The 24,518-nt window shown below is 42.5% G+C and overlaps 1 protein-coding gene across 2 annotated transcripts in view; it reads left to right on the top strand.

Moving 5' to 3' along the window:
* Window positions 1-22,595, top strand: part of LOC108617597 (uncharacterized) — a 39,868-nt gene extending 17,273 nt beyond the window's left edge. For both annotated transcript variants that reach the window (XM_089469932.1, XM_018013433.2), the window contains 2 exons: window positions 20,092-20,985; window positions 21,107-22,595. In XM_089469932.1, the coding sequence (XP_089326058.1) occupies window positions 20,092-20,985; window positions 21,107-21,279 (1,067 nt within the window). In that variant the 3' untranslated portion in view covers window positions 21,280-22,595. The remainder of the gene's footprint in view (window positions 1-20,091; window positions 20,986-21,106) is intronic.
* The last annotated feature ends 1,923 nt before the right edge of the window (window positions 22,596-24,518 follow it).

Genomic DNA, 24,518 nt, shown 5'->3' with positions numbered 1-24,518 from the left:
TGCCACTTCCAGCCCAGAAAAGAAAAAACCCAAGCACTGTCGGGTGTGTCGAAAAGCTGGCGACAATTTCGCAACACTGCCAAATGATGGCAAATGTTGCTGCTGAAAGGTGTGTTCTGCCCGCCAGCAACAGCTGAATGCAGTCGGTGCATTTCAAACGCGTCGACGCTTTAATGATACGCAAGTGGCAGGCGGCTCAAGATGCAGCAATGCAATGCGCAATCACAAGAAATCATTTGCCTCTCGCCTGTTTTTGTCACCTTTTGAGCTGAGCCGACAAATTTGAATATCCGAAACTCTAATCAATCATAATGATTCTGATTCTATTTCGATGAGTGAAAAGAGAGGGGATGCCGCATAAAGAACTGTTGGTGTTTTTTGTGAATTGCCGCAGGGTAGTCTATGAATGAAATCAATTTGGAAATTGTGGAAAAGTCGAATAATTTGAATTCTATTTAGATTGTTTGTTCTCTATACGTAGGAATATCTAAGATTGCTGTAGTGCCGATTATAGCAAGGATAGAGAGATCAATATACACGATTAGTCGCCCTCAGCTCTACTTTATTCCCAGCTAACCAATACTGTTAGACGAAGACAGAGGAACGTACTGACATCGCTATATCTGGCTGATACTAATCAACGGCCCCTCCCACTATGCGTTACAGATTTCGTGACACATCTATAATGCCCACGGCAAGGGTATGAGCAGTACTACAGAAATCAAGCAGCGGGAAATAAAACTAAAAGCGACGCCTCCTCTGATTTCGTTGGCGACTCCTCCGTTAATCGTGACTTTCACAATCAACCTTCAAAAGGTTTTTCGCTGCCACAAACGAGTAGCGTGTACCAGGCGCAAAATGAGCTGCAAACAATAACAACAACAAAAAAAAAAAAAAAAACAAAAACAAAAAAAAAAAAACATTTGAAGCGTTTACTTTGGCGCTTCATCGAATATTATTTCTCACGTTCTATTTTTTGTTGCTGCTGTCGCCATGCCCGTTGTTGTTATTGTTGTTGCAGTTGTTGTTGTCGTCGTTGTTATGGGTGATTCGTTTTCTTGTTGCTTTTGCTTATCATCGGAACTGACTCCGATTGAGTCAAATGCAGCATCATCCGCAGCAGACAGTTCTCATTGCTTTAGTTATTATGCTCCTATTTTTACTGGAGCACTTTTCTTACATCAAGAGTTTCGTTCTTCTTCTTTCTTTTGAGTTTTATTCTACTCAGTGTAGTGTAGTGTAGTGTATCCGTGTAAATCAAAATGACTTAAGTATATAGTGGAATAAGTGGAATGAAATACTCTTTGGAGCAATAAATATTTGCATGTCCGTGTACAAATTTTCCATACTTTTATTTAATCACTTTTTTCGTTAGAGCTACACACTTACATTCATTGGTGTAGAATTATTATAAAACAAGTAAGAACGTTGCAGTCGGACGTTACCGACTGCGGAATACTCATTCACATCCCATCAACAATTTAGTAGTTAAGTTTCGCTCTAATACTGTAGAATATACAGGTTTTCAGATTTTTCACGCCCCTACTGGGCGTAGACACCTCATTTTTGGTCAGTTCTTAGAACGAGATGACGGTACCCTAACTGCAAAGCTTGAATGCTTACCCTCAAAGAAGGGAACATTACAGGGTATATGCCACGCCCCTAAAGAGGCGTAAAAACTACTTTTTGGGGAATCGATAGAGGAGGCTACCAGTAACTTAACTATCCAAATTTGAAGCTTCTAGCTACTATATATTATACTTACTTTTATATAAATAAATAAATATAAACTCCTGCGGCAAAGCTTTTTGGTCTTGGGTGATCAGCCCGAGTATATACAAAATTTGAGGTCTCTAGCATCAATAGTGTCCAAAATATAGCAGAATATAAAAAATCACTATATCTTCAGGTCCGATTTGCCACACTCCTAATGGGCGTAGACTTATAATATTAGTCATCATTAAATGCATTTTCCGATTTGCCTACGCCCCTAGTGAGCGGATCGGGAAAATTTCACCACTTTATAAATCGGAGATACACACGAGTATGTGTTCAAAATTTCAAGTCTCTAGCTTCAATAGCGCCGAAATAGATGGTGTCCATACGGACAGACGAACAGACGGACGGACACCAAGACGGACATTGCACAAAACCAATATACTGAATACAATTTAAACTATGTAGTACATAATCCAATGTGAAAAGCATCAAGATTATCAGGAATTTAAGATGAACTCACGAGCTCCTTCACCTTTCAGTTATATAATTATTATTAACAAAGTCGACAACGATGCTATGTGAACTCGATTTGTATTCAAATATTAATTTGCATTAATAATTTGATCTATTTTGTCAGCCTATAAATTAATAAATATAGCAATGCTCGCCTAAGAAACCTCAGATTAAAAGGAGGTTAAATAAATGCACTTATCATTTAAATGCAACTGACGTTAAAATAAAATATAAAGTTAACACCTCTGATGTGATCACATTGGACAAGCTCATGAAAATGTAGTGCAAATTGAAATCAAAGCTAAAAGCTATGATTAAAGGCAATCGAAATGGCAATGCCGCGCGGCATGCAACATTGCGATAATGCATGTAGTCAGAAGCACTCAAACCATTTGCATTTCCATTTACAATTAAATACTTCCTGCCTCTGTCAATTCGATCGATGCATTAGTTGGTAATTTCAATTAAGCCGTAGAAGCCAAACAAAACCAATTTTCAGCTCACTGAAGAATTGAGTTGAGCCGATAGACGATGGAGTGTGGACTGAAGACTGTCTTGGCCTGGTTGCATGTTAAAAATCATAAAAAAATGTTAAATGACAAGCGGGCGCATGTACGTCTATCCGTCTGTCCATCTGTCTGTCTGTATGTCTATTTGGCTGTTGTTGTTGTTGTTGTTGTTCGCATTGTCAAATTGCGATCAAAAACGCAACAAACGAAACATGCCACACGGTGCCAAGTCGGGGGACGCAGTTGCCAACCAGCAGCATCATGAATCAACAAGCCAACAACTAACAACAGCTACAGTCAGAGAGACAGACAGACAGACGGACAGACAGACAGACAGACAGTTGGTATGTTGGCCAGGTTAACTGCTCAGGCTGAATGCGTTTTAACGGCTACTTGTCTTTGGCTATTTATTGAAAGGATTTTCAACACTCACACACTCGCCCAGTCAGCAGTCTTTCATGCATTCAATCATTTGAAAGCGAATGCTTCTGCGACTGCGACTGGGGCAGCGACAGCGACAGCGACAGCGACTGCGACTTGCAACAAGTCGCACATTTGCGCCTGCCACATGTCAGCTGTGGCATCACCGACGCGAATCGACGCGACGCAGCAGCATTTGATTATGAGCAGCCGCCTGCGTCTTGGCTGGCTGAGTGGAAGCCGAAATCGATAAAAATAATTGGTTGACTGCGTCTGAAACTGCAACTGCAACTGCAACTGCAACACGGCGACGACAACGGCGCTCGAATTCTGTTGAATTTGCAGCTTGACATGAATTGCAGCTGATCTGCTTGGCAACGGGACGAGACTAGCCACGTAGCAAGACTAGCCAACTGCGATGCCGACGCCGACTGCGACAGCGACGTCAACTGCAACTGCAACTGCGAGCATTACAACATGGACAACTGCGAGCGCAGGCAGCTGAGCTTTTCCCACGTTCGTGAAAAATATTTCTGCGCAAATTATTGAAAGATAAAATACAACAACAACAACAATAACAGCAGCAGTAAACAACCGAAAATTGAGCGCATTTTAGCTAACGATTTGAATGTGATGTACTCGTAAAGTATGTGCAGGATGTTTTTGCAGCAACTCGATCAATGCAATCCAATTGTCCAAGCCCATATTGAGTCAGCTGGTATTTGGGATGGATTGGAAATAGTTGGGAGCATGTAAAAGCGTGTATTAGCGGCCTAGTAAGCGGTCGACTGTTTCGAATCTATTTTTAATTATACCTAGCTAGAGACTTGAAATTCGGCATGCATACTCGTGTATACCACACGCAGTACAAGTTTTGCTTATTTTTTCGATAACTCATCCCATGTCGTTTTTATCGAGAATAATCGAACAATTGATTTGGTTTTCTCAGCATAATTTGAACACTATTAGACCTGGGGACTTCAGATTACTGTGTATATGATGAATACGAAGATTTTGTAATTTACAGATTTTGGATAGCACGCCCCCTTCGCCCACAATTCATAAAAAACGTATTTTAAGTACTTGAGACTTGTGCTTTAGAATGTACAACCATTTGATGACTACGTTCCGAAAACTTCATGAATATAGTTCGCTACAAGAAAAATTATTCAATAAATAAATTCTCATAATATTGCCCACACAGCGCAGTTAGCAGATCGCCTGATTATGCACTCATGTGGATTCATCTGCATGTATGTGTGCATAAAAGAACTGCGGAATGATTAGAAGGGTTCAGGGTATCTCCTAGTCGAGCAGTCTCGAGTAGAGCACTCTAACACTCTAAAACGTGGTTTTTTAGTCCAATTTGAGAGCCTCTTAATTGAGCATACGAGTAAGATATGAGGAAATCTTTTGAAATCCTGTTTATTTATCTTTCAAGTTAACGAGCGTCATTGTGTTCTTTTAATTTGTTCGATTTTTGTCGATAGCAAATAAATAGGATAAGATATCAAAAAAATATGATAACCTTGAACTGCGTAATGAATATACTAGCGTACACTAGTAATACACTATAGACACGTAAAATCAAGTCTCTAGCTCTTATATCTTCTGAGATATCGGCGTTCATACGAACGTACAGATAGACGGACAGGGCTAAATTCGCTCATCCTCTCGGCCTGATTAACAATATATATACTTCTGTCTCTCTGTCACTCCTTCTTCTGCCTGTTGCATATACAAACCACATAACAAAACCATTATACCCCGATTTCCTTTTTTCAATGTGTATAAAAGTAGTCAATTATTTTTCACTTGTAGTTCATAGGCATAATTAACGAGAACTAGAGCATATATAGTATATAGTATAGTATAGAGTATATATTCTCGTAATATAAGGCAAAGGTAAATCAAACAAGCATCTATCATGATTCGTTATAAATAAATAACTATACCATTTCTGTAAGGGTTGTGCTTGCAATTTGGTTGTTAAGCATTTCGAGTGGAGCATCTAAAGGGTATCTGGATGTCAGTTGATCAATAAGTACTGGATGCAGCATCACTTTACGTTTTATGGCTCAGTCGCAATTTAATTAAAGCCCGCAGAGCCGTTAATTATTACGCAAAGAGTCTAAACAAATGTTAGCAACATTTTATGCACTCGCGAGTAGCTCGAATGTTTGCAGTTTGTATCAAGTAGTTGCTGACAGTTGTCACATGGCATTCGCTGTGGTGCTGCGGTGGTGCAGTGCAGTGAACGACGACAACACTTTAAAAATTAATTGCCGAGATTTATGAGCCCAGTTAGTTGTTGCCTGAGAGCCAAAGAGTGCGTGCTCCGACCGTTAGTCGGGGCTGGCCATATATGGCGGCTTTATGCATAAGCTGAACCACATTTCAGTCACTTCACGCTTTTATCAGTTTAAAATATGAAGCGGCAAACTATGGGAAAATCTCTTTAGCCTCGTCTCTCTCCACGGAGTTGCAGTCAATTGTGTGGCAAAGATTCGCGGCCTGCGATAAGGCGGCAGCAGTTGGGGCCATGCGGATGCACTTGAGAGCGTGGGGCAAACGCTCGCAGCATGGGTGCTCCGGCCAGCAGATGCTGCCAGCAGATCTCTGTCCAACTGCAGCAGTCGGTTATTGGAGCTAGTTAATGCTGTCAGTTGCAGAAGCAGTTGCAGTTGCAGTTGCAGTTGCAGTTGGCATGCCAATAATTAGACAGTAAGCAAAGCAAAGTCGCAAAGCAACGCTGCAGAGCGCAGCTCATTGGGGCGTTGCCACTAACTGCAACAGAGACTGCAGCCAATCCGAGTGGCTGTGCTGTGCAATCAAGAGCCGCGACAAATTGTGCACTTTGTGGTCACAAATTGAGTTAACGCTGCCAAATTAGCGGCATAAATTTATCGCTCTGAACCAACGAATGGACCAACGTCGACTCGAAGCGGACTCCAAGACACAGCCCCAGACACGGGGCTCGGACTCTCCACGCTCAAGATTGGGGCTTAATTAAGTCTTTACGTGGCAGCGGCAACAATTTCAAATGGGTGCACAGCTCGGCCGCTTAAATAAATAAATCTGGCTGTTGTTGTTGTTTTTGTTGTGGCCAGCAACAATTGGCGCTTGGCCGCTTTGCCAATGTCTGCGGCCAATAAAAGATCGCAGCACGCTGATTTGACAGGTGAACAATTTTGGGTTGGGCCGCAGTCCGAGTGCTCCAACTTGCCAGACTGCCAGACGGCCAGCCGCCAGCCAACCAGCAGCAACAACAGTTGCTGAGGTTGTTGTTGTTGTTGCTACCACCCACCTGGACAGCTTTGTGGCGCACACATTTGCTCGTGCCCCACAGCCTGCATAGATTATTCGAACAAACTGGTGACAACAAATTAATTTAAGCGATTGCCCGATACCTGACTAGGTAGGATATTGGGTCTATTTGGAACTTGTATTGTTGGCCTGCCACAGCAACAAGTTGCAACAAAAGAGAAGAAGAGAAGTAAGAAGGCTCTAGTCGAGACTGCTCGACTAGGAAATACCCTAAACACACGCTCTGCTTACTACGCAGTAAGCAGCACTGCGCTTGGGCTGGTTATAATGTGTGTACATTCCAAAGCACAAGTCTCTAGTACTCGAAATACGTTTTTTAACAATTCGGGGCGAAGCGTGCGTGGTATCTGTCAAAGTCTCCAGCCTAAAAGTGGGCAAATTGGGCTTAAGAAACAAAATCAATTTTTCGATTATTCTCGATAAAATGGTTATCGGATGAGTTATCGAAAAAATAAGATTAACTTGTACTGCGTATGATATACACGCGTGTGCATGCAACATTTCATCTCATTAGCTCTTATATCTTCTGAGATCGGCTTGCTCATACAGACGGACGGAGGGGCGGACGGACGGACAGGGTTATATCGACTCAGCTCGTCGTCCTGATCAAGAATATATATACTTTATGGGGCCTGCCTGAGATGATTCCTTCTGCCTGTTACATACTTTTCACAAAAGCATTATACCCCGATTTCCCATTTTTAATGGGTTCAGGGTACTAAAACATACGGACACTAAGGAGATCTGTGTGTGAGTGTGTGTGTGTGGCAACTGCTCGTGTCTTATCGAATTCACTTGTTCCTGTGGCATATCGTGTTGAACATATATCACAGATTGGCTGCATCCAGCCGGACAGCGCGACATTGGTTTAAGCGTCGCTTAAGCCAGCGAGTCGATAAGCCAGGTTTGTAGTTTGTGGTTTGCGCTGGAGTAAGGGGAGAATGTTCATGACTTAGGACTTGGTCGTGCCAATTGTTAACTATTTGAATATAGATTTCAATAACCAACATGAACTGTGTTCATATTGACAGTTTGTTTCTAGTGGGTATTTTTATCAAATATCAGAGAGCAACATTAGTTGCAAACGATTTTATCGTTCCCTCAAAAATATAAAAACTATGTAATGCGTACTATAGACTTGCAAAGCTCATTTATAGTTGCCCGTTGAATCCTCCCTTCGATAGTTTAAACTATCGATACTATCGATCTAATATTTCTGGTGCTTATAGGGAACTTTATTATGCCCTAAACTCATTGAAAATGGGAAATAGGGTATAATGATTTTTGTGAAAAGTATGTTATATAAAAGGAAGCATCGCAGATCCCACTAAGTATATATATTCTTGATCAGGGTGACGAGCTGAGTCGATTTAGCTTTGTCCGTCTGTCCGTCCGTCCACGCATATCAAGTTTTGCTTTAAAAATCGATACTTTATGGAATTTCGACTTTGTCAAAATTTACCCCCGCCCCTAATTCACCCCCTTATCCACATATTTGTAAAAGACTTATTTCAAATACTAGATACTTGTGCTTTGGCAAATACATGCATATCTTTGTTATCGTGTTTATGCGTGCGTGCGTATGTCTGTGTGCGTGCTTGTGTGTGTGAATGTGCGAATAATTATTGATCTCATAGTCGGGAAGTCTCGACTACAGCTTTCTTACTTGTTAGATTAAGAGTTTCATCAAAAGTAAATATTGATGCTAAATTGCTACTGATGTTTTGAAGAAAAAGGCGAATGCCTGCAGTGCAGGTAGAAAGGCAGTTTACGTTAAATTAAACGGGAAATGATTGAATCTATGTGAGCTTGAGCTACCGTCTTGGACAGTCGGTTTTATGACTCTGCTGCTGCGGCTGCTGTGGCTACAGCTCCAATGCGCCCCAATCCTCCATCCTTGTCGAATTGTATGCATTTCACTCTGTCAGTGCTCGTCTCAGTTGATTACTTCATTTATAGCTGTCTGGCCGCGATTTTCTGGCAGTGTTTTCTTTTACTGTTTTTTGCTTGTGGCTTATGCAAATCTTGCCTGCTTTAAAATTGATTGCACACTTCAGTGGGGCAGGCGCATGACTGATGCGATCGCAGCGACCATCAAGACGGCCCCAAATAAATATCACAATGCTCAGCCATAAATAAAAAATAAACTAAAAAAAAAAAAATATATATATATATATATATATACAAAGTTTATTGCTAAAACAAAAAAGAAACTAGGATTTCGCAAGGTCAAACGGAGCGTATGAGCAATGTGGTCCAGCGCTCGAGCTGACTTGGCTGCTTAGGCTGACTGGGCTGAGTTGGTCTGGTCTCAGAGTCTCCTGACTGGGCCCTTATACTTTTCAAAAGTCAACAGCAGCTTAAACTCGTTTGCAAAACACTAACGGGCTGCCTCATGCTGCTCTGCCCCTGTCTGCCCCTCTGCTGCACTCGCTTCCACTCAATTTGTTTGCCCTGCGGCATTGAGAATTGGAGTGTCAAACTTTCAGCTTTCAATGCACGCCAGGATGCCGCAGCCCCAGTCGATGGCGATGTCGATGTCGATGTCGATGTCGATGCCGATGTGGACGATGTTGCCACAGCCACAGCTTCAGCCACAGCTCCAGCCACAGCCACAGCCACAGCCACATCTACAGTGAGCAGCAGCAGCAGCATCGGCAAAGATGTTGCTCTAGCCACGGCTCGCTTGCTGTTTTTGTATTGACATTAAATGAAATAATCTGCGATGATTGTGCATTAGTTGCAGCAGTCAGCAGGAGGAGACTCCGGTTCGGCCATGGCCAGAGCGGCATGGAGGGCTAGTCCGTTAATAGTTCTAGACTGCTGTATTTGGGAGAAGCTACGTCGTGGTTCCCATGGCATGATTTTGCATGAAATAATGTGGCGCACGAGTGGGCGGGCAAATGCTGGAGCTCCAGCTAGAGCCGAGCGGGGGGCCACTTGTCGTGGCAATCGTTGCCAAGCTGACTGCCCGACTGCCTGGCTGGCTGCCTGGTTTAGTTCGTATCGGGCTTGGATGCTTCATTCAGTTTGTCTTTTGGTTTAATTTTTTGGATTTTTGTCTCTCTCTTATTTTTTAGTTTTTTGCTTAGCCAAATTTGCGACGAAACAGGAACCGTTAACTGCTGCAATTTGTGCTGCCAACGTTTCTCAGTTTGTTTCCCACGTTATAATTCGTTAGATTTCCAGTGCCCTCACTTCAGTTTTGGGCCGTTCTCGACTTGATACAGTTTTTTCTTTTATAGCTTGGGCTGCGCACACCTAATGACACTCGCTTAAAATAGTAGTCAGGCATTTGGCAGCACAAGGCTAGAAGAATTCGGAGTAGGTATTGCTGCTGGCATGAAATTTGTCAACGCTCGAGTCAACAAATAACACACATAACTTCCTCTTAAAAATGGAGAATTCTTAAAGGAATTCGGATGACTAAGGGGAAGAATTGGAAAGGCATTGGAATACTGAAAAGAACTAATGAATTTAGTAAATTAAAATTGAAATATACATAAAGCATCAAGACTTAAAGTATTTAGTAAAAACACCATTATTATATCAATTCAAATATCTCGGGGTTAAATTAAATTAAAACATATGTAGTAAATATTTAAAATACTAAATATACATATTTTACAAATATTCAAAATACTTTACGTTGTACAATAATTAGGTATTAAATTAATATATTTAAATATTTTATAAATAAATCAACTTTTTTAGACTATATTTATAAAAATGTAAATAGTGGATTCATATGCTTTCCCGAAGGAATATTTGGCCTGAAATTAGATACCACCTTAGAAATGATATTTTGAATCAGCTCAGCGCATTTCATTGGGCCACTTGTTGCGCCGGGTTGGGCTTGGGACGGGACATGCTGGCTGCAGTTGCTCACACTTGGACTTGTGCGGGCATTGCGTGAGGCTGCAGCCTTTCTCTTTTTGTGCTCCTACTTTTGCCTCTTCTGCTCAGTTTGCTCTTTTGTTCATTTGCTAAGTGCGCATCACGTGCAAGCAATTATTTTATCAATCATTTAGGCACTGTTGTTTCTGCTGTTGTTGCTAGACGCTTGTTGCTTGTTGCTTGGTGAGCCTCCTCGCCTGGCTGGCTGGCTGCCTGGCTGCCCGGCTCTTGGCTCTTTTTCTATGGCGCTGTCCCGACTTCGGGCTGGTGCTCAAACAGCGAAAACGCATTTAATGTCTGCTTAGTGTGATTACGACGCATTAATGCCCGTTCGCCAGGCGGCTTCCCTCCGTCCCCCCTCCCTCTTCGTTCCCTTCTCGCACTCGAGCTGCCGCTCTGCCTGCTGCATGTTGCATCTCTTCGTTGTATTTTTTTTACTGTTTTGCAGTCACCGGCGGCGCGTCGCGACTCGCTGTTGTTGCAGTTGTTATATGTGTGTTAACTTTCAAATAAATTAAACATGAAGCTGGGATCATTTATTTCACTCGCTCCACCTAACTCGCTAGCTCGTTTGGGCCCGACCCGGCACGGCCCGGGCCAGTGTGGCACCTGGTTCATACGTTCGCATATGTATGCCCACTCCATCCACTGAGATCCCAGGCATCGTCCATACTGTGCGCAATGTTTCTTCATTTTCACATTAAATGCGCAATTCCCGACATTTGTTTGAATTAACACGCAGCAATTACCGCTCACCAGCTCCAGACTGTTTAATTCATGGATATTATCGCGTATTAGAGACGCACGTTTTCGTTTAGATGGATGTGTCGATATGCCAAGCACAGTAGTGTACCAAAGGGAATATATAAATGTTACTTGACTTTGAAAAGCGATCGAGAGTAAAATATAGAAGAACGCTATATAAATGAATGATTTGTAATATTTGTATCTCGATCGTTTCTCCACTTGATAAATTCTTCAATTGAATTAACAGCTCTAATACTTTTGCCAAACATTTATTTCATTTTTATACTAGCTAGAGACTTAATTTTTTCTTAGTTTCCTCATCTCCAACCCCTCACCATAATATTTGTAATCAGCGTATTTTAAATACAAAGACTTGTGCTTCGGCACATGCCCGAATTTTAAATGTTATGATCACGATCTACAAGTTGCATGAAGATAGTCCATCGACAAGAAAAGGTATTAGACAATTAAATTCCCATGGTAAGCTCACACTGTAGTCCATCGTAGTCGAGCAGTCTCGACTAGAGCTTTCTTACTTGCTTAAACTGAGTAATCTTAAATTGCATCCCACTGCTTATATATATATATTTATCATTAGAAGAAAATAAACACAGTTCTCTCTAAAAGAGCACTTAGTCTAAATTAAGCTCATGCAGCCGATTAAGTATTATGGATAATTTGTCCATCGGTTAGCTGCTTAGCACAACTCGTGTCCCAATGGGCGATACAGCAAGCTCTCTAACATCTAATCAATAATAAATACGATCAATTAATCATTGCACTAAGCACTAAACGCCTCACAGGCTTAAAAGGCGAACAAACATGTATTCTACACACACACACAGACACACACATACCCACACACACACAGCAGTGGACACGCATGTAGAAACCACTTTAAGTGACCGTCGCATCGTTTATCTGCAGAGAAAGAAATGCATAAATTATTTCTCAGAGGCATTTTAAAACGCCTGTTGGGCAACTTTCCGCTGCTCAGGCTCTAACTCTAGCTCCAGCTGTAGCTGATGCTGCAGCGGATGCTGATGGCGATGCTGCTGCTGACTAACTGCTCCAGAGCTGCGACTGCGACTCCAGAGCTGGATGCTGCCTACTTACGAGTGCTGACCATTTGGAAAGCCTTCTGTTTCGTGTCCACGCTTTTGTCCATATTTGTACACAATTAGCAATGACACAAAAAATAAAAGTAAAAAAGTAAAAAAGTAAAAAAGAGGAAAAGAAAACCAACGAGCAGCTCATACAAAACGAAAAGCAACAGAAACAAACTTCACACACCATAAATCGATTATCATTGCGAAAATACACGCACACACACACATTCAAACACATGGCACACACTTGTGCATTAAATCAAATAGCGCATTTTACGCCTCTTTGGCTGTGCATAAATTTATTTATCGACTTGTCCATCGACGGCTGGCCGTCGCCTTATCGCTTCAATCGTCAATCGGCATTGCGTATACGCCATGTATGCGGCTGCCGTATGCGCGCGAGCGCATGCATAAAATGTATAACAAAATTGTCATTAGCGTAAAGCATTTGTTAACCGCAACAGATCGCCCGATAAGCCAGCCAGCCAGCCAGCTAGCCAGCCACAAGGTGTCTGCCCATTCCCATTCCCATAGCCATACCCATAGCCTAGGCTGTGCTGCCGGCCACTGGCCAGCGGCACATTCATCAGCGCTGCCGTCGACTGCCGTCGCTTCCAAGTGCATCAATCGGTGGCCAACACGCGCTGACAATCAATGTGCGACAGGCCGACGAAAAACGGGTCCAGTTTCTGCTGCTGCTGCTGCTGCTGCTGCAGTTGCAGGCGGCTGCAGTCTTCGCCTGCCTCGCATTGCTTTTCACACCTTCGCGGCTGCCGTTTGTGGCATCGACTTCTTTTTTTTTCTCTCTTTTTTTTTTGGCCAGGCCTAGACGTGGTGTAAAATGGCTGCATGATTGACATTGCGTTTGGTATCTCATCTTGGCAGCAACAGCTGTTGTTGTTGCTGCTGTTCCTTATTGACAATGCGTTCGGCGTTTTCCTAGGCTTGGCTTGGCTTGGCTTGGCTTTAACTGCGGCTTTGGCGGTGGTCGCTGCAGCTGCTTTGATGCCACCACCGAGGAGCCAGCGCACATTAAGGCTAACTAAAAACAAGTTGCGTTGACATACCAATTAACTTGACAAATACATAATTGGTAGCAAACAATTAAATGTTTCTCGTTTTTTGTTCTGCCATCTTTCTGCTGGGGACGCGCCTGGGCCAGCCAGCCGGCGGGCAGTTAACTAACGTGGCTAACTGAGCTGCCAGCCCATTTTGCTGTCAGCTTATGAGCGCGGAGATTCATTTAAATTTATCTAGTTGTCAGTTGTGCTCAGCTTTAAGATATTTGCACAATTTGCTCATAAAAAACAAATCGAGCAATGAGCAGCAGCAGAGGGGGACACACAAAAAGAGAAACATGATAAAACGAGAGGGAAAATGAATAAAAGCCACATACAAGAAATACAAACAGAAATAAAACAGCAGCCGCTAACGAAGCGCCAACAACGTAGAAGTCAAAGTCGCAGCCGAGGAGGAGGACGACTATGTGGCGATGTGGGCAGAGCCGGTCGACGAGCACCCGCAGCAGGCTATGCTCGACTAAAGACACAACTTGTCACACACTAGGGGGAATGTTGAGCCAGTTGATCATATTGAATATATTTATATATATATATATATATATATATATATATATATATATATATACATATATATACATAAATCAAAACTCAAGAGTTTTTTATTCTTCTTAAAGGACTCATAAATATTTATGGAATTCTATAGTTTTGGCTGAGCAGCATTTGTATAAATATTATTTTACAGTTAGTATAGTATTCTTAAAATTTTTAAATTATATTCTTTGCCATTAAAATTTCTAGGGATCTAATGGGAAATTGTAAAATGGAAACTCTATAACTATAATTTGAAGTAAGACTTAACTTTAGCCATAGTAGAGCATTAATAAAATCGTTTGATGCAGCTAAGAAATTACTTTTCAACTGACTCTTGTTAGTGTTGTTGTTGTTGCAGTTGTTGGCTGTTTGTTTGGCCGTTTGGCAGGTGCAGTTTGCATTCGCTAGTGTTTGTCGCTGTTAGTGTTGTTGCTGCTGTTGTTGCTGCTGTTGTTGTTGTTGCTCATTAGTTTTTCGCTGCCACAGTCTACGTCTGCTACCATTTTGGGCTGGCTGGGAATCAAGCGCTGGATTAGCCAGCGCTGAGCCAGTGTTAGAGCTTGGAGCTAAGAGTTAAGAGTTAAGAGCTTAAGCCGAGTATCGCAGCGCTCGGCGGCATTCAGCGTTCAGTTTTCTGCTTGGCCAAGATAGATAGCAAAGCCAAAAGGAAAATCGAAACATTTGCCCAGCTCTATCGCCAGTGTGGGAAACTTTTATTTCAAGGTTCAAAAGACGCCCGCAGAGTGTGAAAAATAGTTGAAAAAAAAAAGAAAAGCATGTGTGACTCTGTGTGTGTGTATGTGTATGTGTGACTGTGAATTTAAAGCCTGGCGGCGTGGCTGAGGTTTTGGCTTGCCCCCACGGCGAATGCGCAATGCCATAAATTCTGATGTGCTAACATCGAAAGTGTTGTCCGTGTGAGTGTGTGTGAGCGTGTGTGTGTTGGGCATTGCTCATACGCCATGCTGTTTCATAATTATAACTTAAATACGACAGTTTTATATAAAAATCCACTAGTAAATCAATGTGCGCGCGCCTGGCAATTAACTGCCAAGAAACGTAACAGACATAACGACGAGTCAGTTGGTGCTGGGTGCTGGTGGCTGCTGTGCTAGTGTGGTGCTGCGGCGGTGGTGCAGCGAAGCACGTCGCCAGACAGAGACTCAGACAGACGGACAGACGGACAGACAGACGGGCGGACAGACAGCCAGCCAGCCAAGCGAACTGTCAATTATAACCAATCGCACACCAAGTGCACATTAAACCCTATCAACTGTTTTTGTAATTTATTGTTTGGTTTTGCCAACAAGTCGCATTTGGTGCAAGATCCGCATTGCAGGCAGCGCGCACTGCACAGCAACACACACACATACACACACACACACACACACACACACACACACTACACAGCACTAGGCGCTGGCAACCCGGTTGCAGTCTGCGGCTTTTGGTCGTCAGTCTCATCATAATTATCGCTGGCTGCTCGGGCGGCACGTTCAACGCAATCGCGAGGCTCGCAACTCGCAGCGCGCTCCCAGCCAAAGTCAAATGAGCAGTTTATGGCTAAGACGACCATTTTGAAGACGCGCCAAAGGAGCTGCCATGCGGCTACTAATACGACTCTTCAGCTGTGTCTCTCTCATAATGTGTGTGTGTGTGTGTGTGTGTGTGTGTGCCACTCGGGGCAACATTCACTTTTTTTATTGCACCACTTTGGCAATAGGCACAAGTGTGATTTCAAATCTCTGGGTCGCCTAAACGCGCACCGCCACTAAATTGGCAGAAATATGAAGTCAGCGTGTGCATTTCGGTAAAAGCGGTGATTATATGCGCAACGGGAAAATGGACATCTGTCCATATACATACATATACTTATATATATATATATATATAGATACTACATACATACATATATATTTGGACACAAAATATATGACAGTCAGCCGCCTGCTGCTGTTGGCCACATAATGCGCATTAGCATATGCATTCGCATTCGCATCGAGAGAGCCGAGATCCAAATGAATGGTCCCTTCTAAGCGTCGCAATTGCAAATGGGGCAACACACCGCAAAATGGCTAAATGGGGAAAAAACGGCACTGTGGGCTGACGTTGATGGCCAGTTCAATTAAATGCCATCAATTTTAATAACACGAGGCAGTCTCTCTCTCTCTCATGCATACACACACACACAGTGCGCTACCTTGGGCGCTGTGCAGCCAAATGCTGGCATGGAAATTACAAATGCATCAGCAACAGCCACAGCAAGAGTCGGCTCGAGTTCCCGGTTCGTGTGAGCATGTGTAGACAGGCCGGAGCTCTAACGCTAACGCACTTGAAGCACTTCGGGCTAAAACAAGCGGCCGGCCAACCCGGCCAACAGACCCGCGTTGACGGTCAGCGCAGCGGCTGAGTCTCTGTGTCCCTCGGTCATGCTGTGGCAGGGGGCCCCAGACAAAGCACTTAAGCATGGGTCACTCTTACAGTTTGCCAGCAACAACAACAACAACAACAACAACCACCACAATAGCACCGACGGCGACAGCCAGCCAAAACGAGGGGAGCTTTAACAAGTGAAAATTGAAAGCGGTAGCCGTAGAGAAGGGAGCAAAATCTAAAAAAAAGATAAATTATACAAAACTAAAAATAACTTGAATACAAAATAGGTTACATATGTACAATATATAAACAGATTTGACTAATTTTAACTGTTGTTTAGACTATATTTCCTTATAGTGTACTAATGTAGGAATTTGTCAGACTTTATATTTATATAATGGACATTAAAATTATATAACATATAATATGATTCTGAACAGCGAGCGCTTAGTTCCTTCCACACACATTTCAGTCTTACCAGTGAACTAAGTCTGAATACCTGTGATTCATCTCTTCTCTGCTGATTTTAATAAATATAATCAATTAAATATGTGCATGAATAGAAGTCGATATTCATATTCATAGCTAACCCAGCTATAATATCTTGGTTCACAGATCTAAAATAAAATAAAAGTAAATAGTCGACAAATAAGGTGATACCCAAGAAAAAGAACACTGAACCTTCCAAGCTGATATTCTAATCAATCTGCTCTTCTTTTATGCACATATATGTACATGCAGATGAAACCACACGAGTGCATAAGCAGGCGATCTGCTAACTGTTCAGTAGGCAGCGACTTTTGTCGGCAATATTATGAGAATTTACTTGTTGAATAATTTATTTTGGACTTATCTTCATTAAGCTTTCAGAACATGATCATAATGTTCACATGTATGTATATTCCTAAGTATGTACTTAAAATAAGTTTTTTACGAATTGTGGGCGAAGGGGGCGTGGTATCCAAAATCTGTAACTTACATAATTTGTATGTTTATAAACTGTATATAAAATTAAATCTGAAGTCCCCTGGTCTAAAAGTGTTCAAAGTAGGCTGATCAAATCAATTCAGTTTATCAATTATTCTACATGCATACAAAATTTCAGCTGTCTAGCTCGTATATCTTTTGAGATCGGCTTGCTTATACGGACGGAGGGACGAACGGCCAGACGGACAGGGCTATATCGACTCAGCTCGAATCTCATAATATTGCCCACACTGCAGTGCCCAAGCGCAGTCGCTGCTAACTGCGCAGTCAGCAGAGCGCGTGATTATACGTGCGTGTGGATTCGTGTGGATCAGCTTAGAGAGTTCAGGGTATCTCCTAGTCGAGCAGTCTCGACTAGAGCATTCTTACTTGTTTTAACGTCGATTGAGTTAACGGAATTTAATGAAACTTTCAGCATATGATCTACATATTATATTGAATATTTTAGAAATTAAAAAAAATGAAAAATCATTCACAATTAGCTATACTGGCATCTGACTTGAACTTGCATGTTTTTATTCGATAAAACATAACGGGATGATTTATCGAACTTTAAAGGCATATACGGTCAAACATACGGACAGACTGACAGCTCGTCGCCCTGATCAAGAATATATATACTTTGTGGGGTCTGCCACGCCTCCTTCTGCCTGTTACATACCTTTAACAAAACCATTATACCCTGATTTCCCATTGAAAATGGGCTCAGGGTATAAAAAGAGAGTGAGAGAGAGAAAGAGAGAGATATAGAGAGGAAAGAGATTGCGATTCCGATTCCATTTAATACGGAAATAGTCTAATAATGAGTTATCAATTCTGAGCAGACGGTAACATCTAGTAGGAGACTTCCCATTGGATTTTGATTATTCTTATTATTTATTTAGTTTACTACGAATACTCATGCATTTGCATATGAAACAGTGTAACTACAAAAGTCGTCAAATTAGGCTTATGCAATGAACTGGAATAACGAATCGAACATCTAAAGCAGAAACCGAAAGCAGATTTAACAATTAGGCAGATTTATGTATTTAAATACAAACCATATTACAATTTAAGGCGACGGAACATAGAGATATAACAATGTAAATGGGTCGTAAATATGCAAATACTTTCGTTAGGTTGACTATACAGCTTTAAAATATGTTCTTTAACTTATAATATTCAGCCCGTAGTGCATTCATTAATACGAATTTGCTAAGGCTAAAAATGGAATATTCGTCATTTATTGATATATTGAAATGAGGAAGAAGTGCGAGAAGGCAAATTAAAGACAGTAGGAGACAAACGAATGGAAGGTGGTAAAGCAGTACAAAAATATTATTAATAGTTTGTTACTATGAAGAAATTAATTAATGGATAATTATGCTTTGGCGTTTTAGAGATTGAATCTATCGAGACAAAATGTAATTGGGGCCATTGTGGTTCCCATTCGAGGCTAACTACAAAACATAATTTAAAAGGTCATGAAAAATATAGTCTGACTCTCGACTCAAGGAGAGGATCATTTTAATATTTCGATACAAATTGAATGAAAATCTGGTAAACATAGTGACAGATCCTCTTGAATTCTTTGGGTCCTACTCCGTAACGGAGTCCTCGAGCAAGTATGCAAGGCTGGGAGATTACTTTGAATTGATAAGTGGTTGAATGTTTGCTTATTATTATTAAGGAAACATTGAAATTATTGTTATTATTATTTTTTTTTTTTTAAGATTATGATTTATTAATATTATAGTTTCGTTAATTGAAAGATAACCCGTATATTTAGAGAGTATTTTAGAGCGAGCTTGCCCTAGATGTTCTTCTTTTTGTTCAGTATTGCTATATATACTTAGAATTAGCAGCTCAAATTATTTTTATACCCTGAACCCATTGAAAATGGGAAATCAGGGTATAATGGTTAGAGGGTTCAGGGTATCTCCTAGTCGAGCAGTCTCGACTAGAGCCTTCTCACTTGTTTTTCTATTAATAACATATAGAATAATTAATTTAATCAATGATTTTAGTTAGAAGTCGTCTCAACCCGAGCGTTCTGATCAATATTCATTATTCAATCGGAACTAAGAGCAGAGCACAAACCCATAATCCCAACTCGCGAAGACAAGTACAGTCAAGTGACTCGTAGTGCAGAGTGGAGACTTTCATATGGAGCACGGCGAAGCCCTTCTCAAGAGGTGGCTCCAGCAGAGTAAAGAGCTTGAGAGAGAGAGAGAGAGAGAGAGAGAGAGAGAGAGGCTAGACAGTTAGCTGAGGAAACTGACAGCCGTCACGCAGGCATTATGGCATTCGATTGCAGCCAGTAGTTGTGGCAGCTGTTGTTGCTGCTGCTGCTGCGACTGCTGCTGTTGGCAATTGATGTCGCGGGCGCCAAAATCGACACACTTGTCCCTGTAGCAGGGGCCGTGTGCTCGCAGCCGCTCACAGCCGGGCCGACTTGCTCCGACTCCGACTGGCAATCGGCGGCGCTCAAGCACAGGTTAAATGGATCACGACTGCACGGATTTGATGTCCGTCTGTCGCCGTTGTCTGTCCGACTGTCTGGGGCCCATAAAGTACGCGACATGCAAACGTTTTTGATGCAATGACTCGATCCGCCTGGTTCCAGCCCGGCCCGGCCAAGCAAAATTAGGAAATTGTGTACAACTGTTAACTGACAAGGCAAAGTGTTCCAGACAGTTGAGGCAGTTCACTTGATGTCGACTGCCGTCGCCCCCTCCTCTGCCCAGCCTCAGCCTGTCTTGGCTAAAGCTAAGCTGATTTTATGCCAATACCCGAGCACATTTAACGAGTCTCATTAAGCTTTTGCGACCATAAAAACTCAACAGTTGGCCATTTTGTTTAACTGACGTTCAATTGCCTTTACAATTCCAGCGAGCACCTCGCACGCCACCTGCCCCAGCAGCAGCGGCAGCACCACTAGAAACAGCAGCAAATCCGCCACCAAAGCAGGACCCAGCAGCAAAGCCTACAGCAGCTCCAGCAGTAACTACAGCAACGGCAGCTACAGCAATGGCAAGCAGGCCTCATCGTGCTCATCCTCCGTTAGTGGCTATGCAAGTGCAGCTGGCTCAAGCTTGGGCGCCTTCGGGCGACAGCAGCAGCAGCAGCAGCAGCAGATATATTCTTCCGGCGTCTCCAAGTTGCCATTCTCGCCATTCTTTGCAGCATCGCCATTCTTCTTCACGTATCGACGCATCAGCAAGCAGGAGGACAACAACAACAGCTGCAGCTACAACAACGGCAGCAGCAGCAGCACCAGCAACAGCAACAGCAACAGCAGCAGCGCTCTCATGCAGGACTACGATCGCAAGTTCAGCTTGCTGAGCCTCTTCAAAAGTCCCTATAAAATCACCGATGCCCAAGCGTCCCGCAAGTGCTCCTCAGCGAGTGGCGGCAACAGCATCAGCGGCAGCAAGTCCGCAAGCACAGGAACAACTGTTGGCGGCGTCTGCTCACCGCCCAGCTGGAAGAGCTACACGAGCTCAGGTGGGTCGACGCATGCGGCACTGAACCCCGCCTTTGGCGGCCTGGCACTAGGTGGCGGGGCGCGTAAGGACAGCAGCAGCAGCAGTAGCTTCAGCGGCATCAATTTCGGCAGCAGCGGTGCGGGCAGTGGCGCCTCGTTCAGTCGCGACGCCGCCTCCAATGGCAGCGGCTTCAATGATCTCTATAAGAACCGAAAGGTACACAAGTGCGACACGGAGGGCTGCGACAAGGTCTACACCAAGAGCTCGCATCTGAAGGCGCACAAGCGCACGCACACAGGTGAGTTGCACAAAATGGCGTCTAGTCTAAGCTTATTATGTTCTTCTCATGACTCACACTCACACTCACACTATCACAAGCTCTTATCGTCATTTTGGCTCATTTGCTTTTCCATGCGCAGGTGAGAAACCGTACGTGTGCACCTGGGAGGGCTGCATCTGGCGCTTCGCCCGCTCCGACGAGCTGACCCGCCACTACAGGAAGCACACGGGTGTCAAACCCTTTCGCTGTCAGCTCTGCACTCGCAGCTTCAGTCGCTCCGATCACCTGTCGCTGCACATGCGACGTCACTGAGCCGCAGGCCATATGGGAATACTCAAAAAATAGCCCCGACTACGCCCACGCCCACGCCCACGCCCACGCCCACGCCCACGCCCACGCCCACGCCCACATCAACATCATACATAGGAAAGTGCCCATGATGAGGCCGTTTTGTTTTGACGTTTTCTCCTTATTATTTATAAAACACTGTTTCATGCATCACTTTGTTCGTTCAGTTTGTATGTCTTAACGCTTAAGTAGCTCAATTTAGATCCGTAAGCGGGCTCAAAGCCCAGTCGAGTTGTAAGGAATTAGCCAGTAAGTAATTCAATCAAAAGACAATTTGTAAAATGTTTATAGCATCTAAGCAGACGTTGCCTTCAAGAAGCCAAGTTAACAAGCGGTACTACGAGTATAAAGACAGTTTACTACTACACTACCTAAGGAATTTGATATATTTGATATTTGATATTTAGACATTTGTATTGGTGCTAGCAACTGGTGTGTACATACATTTACTAAACGCGATACGTTTACATATCCACAATACATTAGCCAGTAAGAAGGTTTAACTAATTTTAGCGCAAATTTTTGCATTGGAAGTTAAGTAGAAAATTTTATACGAAAACAGAAGAAGACGGTAAATCAAAAGAGACCACAGACACAAGAGGCAGCAATATTTATAAATGACAATCGTGCGATTTAATCAACTCTGATATAATTACTCATATATTTATATACACATATACATTCGTACCATACGAAACGGCAATTTTAGTGCAGTCGATCGACTAACTAAAAACATTCCAAAACATTTATAAATGAACTTCGTAAAATATTTGACGGCCTATCATGCTATGCTATATCGTAATTATTGCACGCCTTTCAATTCGCTTCTCAAGCAAGCAAATACAATATGAAGTTGTTTATTTTTCAGAATTCAGAACTGATAGCAGACTTTATGCTTCTGCTGTGTTATTTTCGTTAGTTAAATTTGTATTTACCTGTTAATTTTTATTACTTGAAAATGATTTCTGTGAGAGCAACGAAATTAAGTTCTTTCTTGTTAGCTCTTAATTACACTTGCTGTGGACTTTGAAGCCAATAAACTGAGATCAGAGTCGATAAATTCGCCAGACTCGTGCAACGAGCGGCGCAACAGAAGAGCTGCAACTGCTACATAGATTTATACAAGCCTCACAGAAAAAAAGAAGCCAACTGCAACCATTCAAGACAAAAACAAACGAAAGAAACAAGATCAAAGTGTATTACTTTTGTACGCCAATACCTTATACATACCTACAATACATATTTTTTTGCTGAAATAAAAATAAAAATAAAAATAAAAACTTTGTGTACCATAAACAAACAGACACATACATACAGACAGGGGCTAACAAAAATATTTGCTCGTGGCTGGAGCTGAAGCAGAAGCTGAACAATAACAAGAAACGGGCAGCTCATTAAGCCACACAACAGGCCCGGGTCCAAATCCGCTGTGGATTTTTATTTAAATGAAAAATCAATTGAGCGCACAATGGCTACCAAGTGGCTGTCCCTGTCCACTCCGGTAACCACTAGCCACTAGCCACTAGCCACTAGCCACTGTGCGCAGTCCAGAGCTTAGCCAAAAGATGTGTGGCAAGTTGTCAACAGCGGCAAACGGCGGCAGCTCGGTCTGCGGCCTATGTGTGCTCCTCTGGCCTCGCCTCGACTCCACTCGACAGACAGCCTAGCTTGGCCCCATGGATTGGGGTCCAGCAACACGCACCCGCCAATTGTCCAGGGGAGCATTGTCGTCGTTTGTCGTCGGCTGCGCGCGCGCGTTGTTTGCAATAATAAAGATGACAAATTTCTCGTCATTTGTAATTTCAATGCGGGCCTTGGATTGGCTTCTTTTTCAGTTTCTTTCTTTAGCTTTTAGCTTTTTATTTTTTCTCAGTTTTTGCTAATACGCGCAACTGGTTAGAGTGCTGCTGCTATCTCTTTTCCGCACGACGACGATGACACCTGCAGCGGAAATCAGTGCATGAATAACGTTTCGATCATTAAGCTAAAATTGTGAAATATTACGTATACGCAGCGGCAATTTATTGGTAAATTAATAATCAACCCGGCCGACAGACAGTAGCTACCTCTGCTGCAGCCGGCGTCGACGTTAGTAGTGGCATCGGCATCGACGTCGGACTCGCTCGATGGGGCCGCGTTTAGCATAAAGGTTAAACATGTATAACATACCGGTTTTTTTGGGCTAATTAATATACTACTCCTATACGTCTGATTGTATGTCTAACGAATATGCCTTTTGGTCAGGTCATCTTGGTGAGGTTGACGCCAGGTTTAATGACCCGCAGCACATGCAAATGAGTAAAAGTAAACAAACCAGCGAGGCCAACAAACCAACAAACTAATAAAGCCAGCAATATACTCGGGCTGCAATACATTTCTAGACTCGCACGTTCCTAATATCTGCAATAGTTTTTAAAATATTCACAACCATTTAAATAAAGTACAAATGAGAGAGAGTATATATTGTAGTTTTTGGATAGGTATTCAATAAAATGTCTTGATGAATCATCAAATTATTTATGCTAAATTCTGAAAAGTTTTGATGTTTTCATCGTAGCTATTTAACATCAATATTGATCTGAGTGGAAGTTGAATGCAAATTTTTTTTCACTATCAGTATCTTTCCGTATGTAATTTAGCGTGCTCCTCTGATTTGATAGTAACAAGCCAATAAAAATAATGATATACACAAACGAATGATCTATACAAAAGTGTCGTCCTTTTAAGATCATGCAGTGCTGCAGTTTATCAAATTTATTTGGATTTTCTAACGAGGGGTTAGTAGGCATATGAGTCCGTAGGTCTGCCAACTTAAATATAAATATTTCACTTTTAATTCAATAATTTCAATAAATTCTAAAAAAAAAAAAAAACCTTTCCAGTCTATAGAGAATGCAGTTTTCCCCAATCTGTGACGCCCCTACTGGGCGTAAATACCTCATTTTGCTCAGTTCTTAGAACGAGCTAACGATACCCTAACTGCAATTGAATGCTTACAGGGTATTTTCCGATATGTCATGCCCCTAAAGAGGCGTACAACTTATTTCTAAGGCGTAGAGCTGCTGGCTCTTATTAGGAGATATAAACTTTTGCGGTTTGCCACGCCTCCTTTGGCCGGACATCTATCCGTCGAAGCCTTTTGGTCTTGGGTGGCCAGCCCGAGTATATATACAAAATTTGTCAAAAATATAGCGGTATTAAAA

This window comes from Drosophila arizonae, chromosome 5, assembly GCF_054131065.1.
Source record: "Drosophila arizonae isolate 15081-1271.41 chromosome 5, UAZ_ARI_1.0, whole genome shotgun sequence".
Classification (NCBI taxonomy): Eukaryota; Metazoa; Arthropoda; class Insecta; order Diptera; family Drosophilidae; genus Drosophila; species Drosophila arizonae.
Note: the sequence above shows the minus strand (reverse complement) of the source record. Positions and strands in the feature narration are given on the sequence as shown.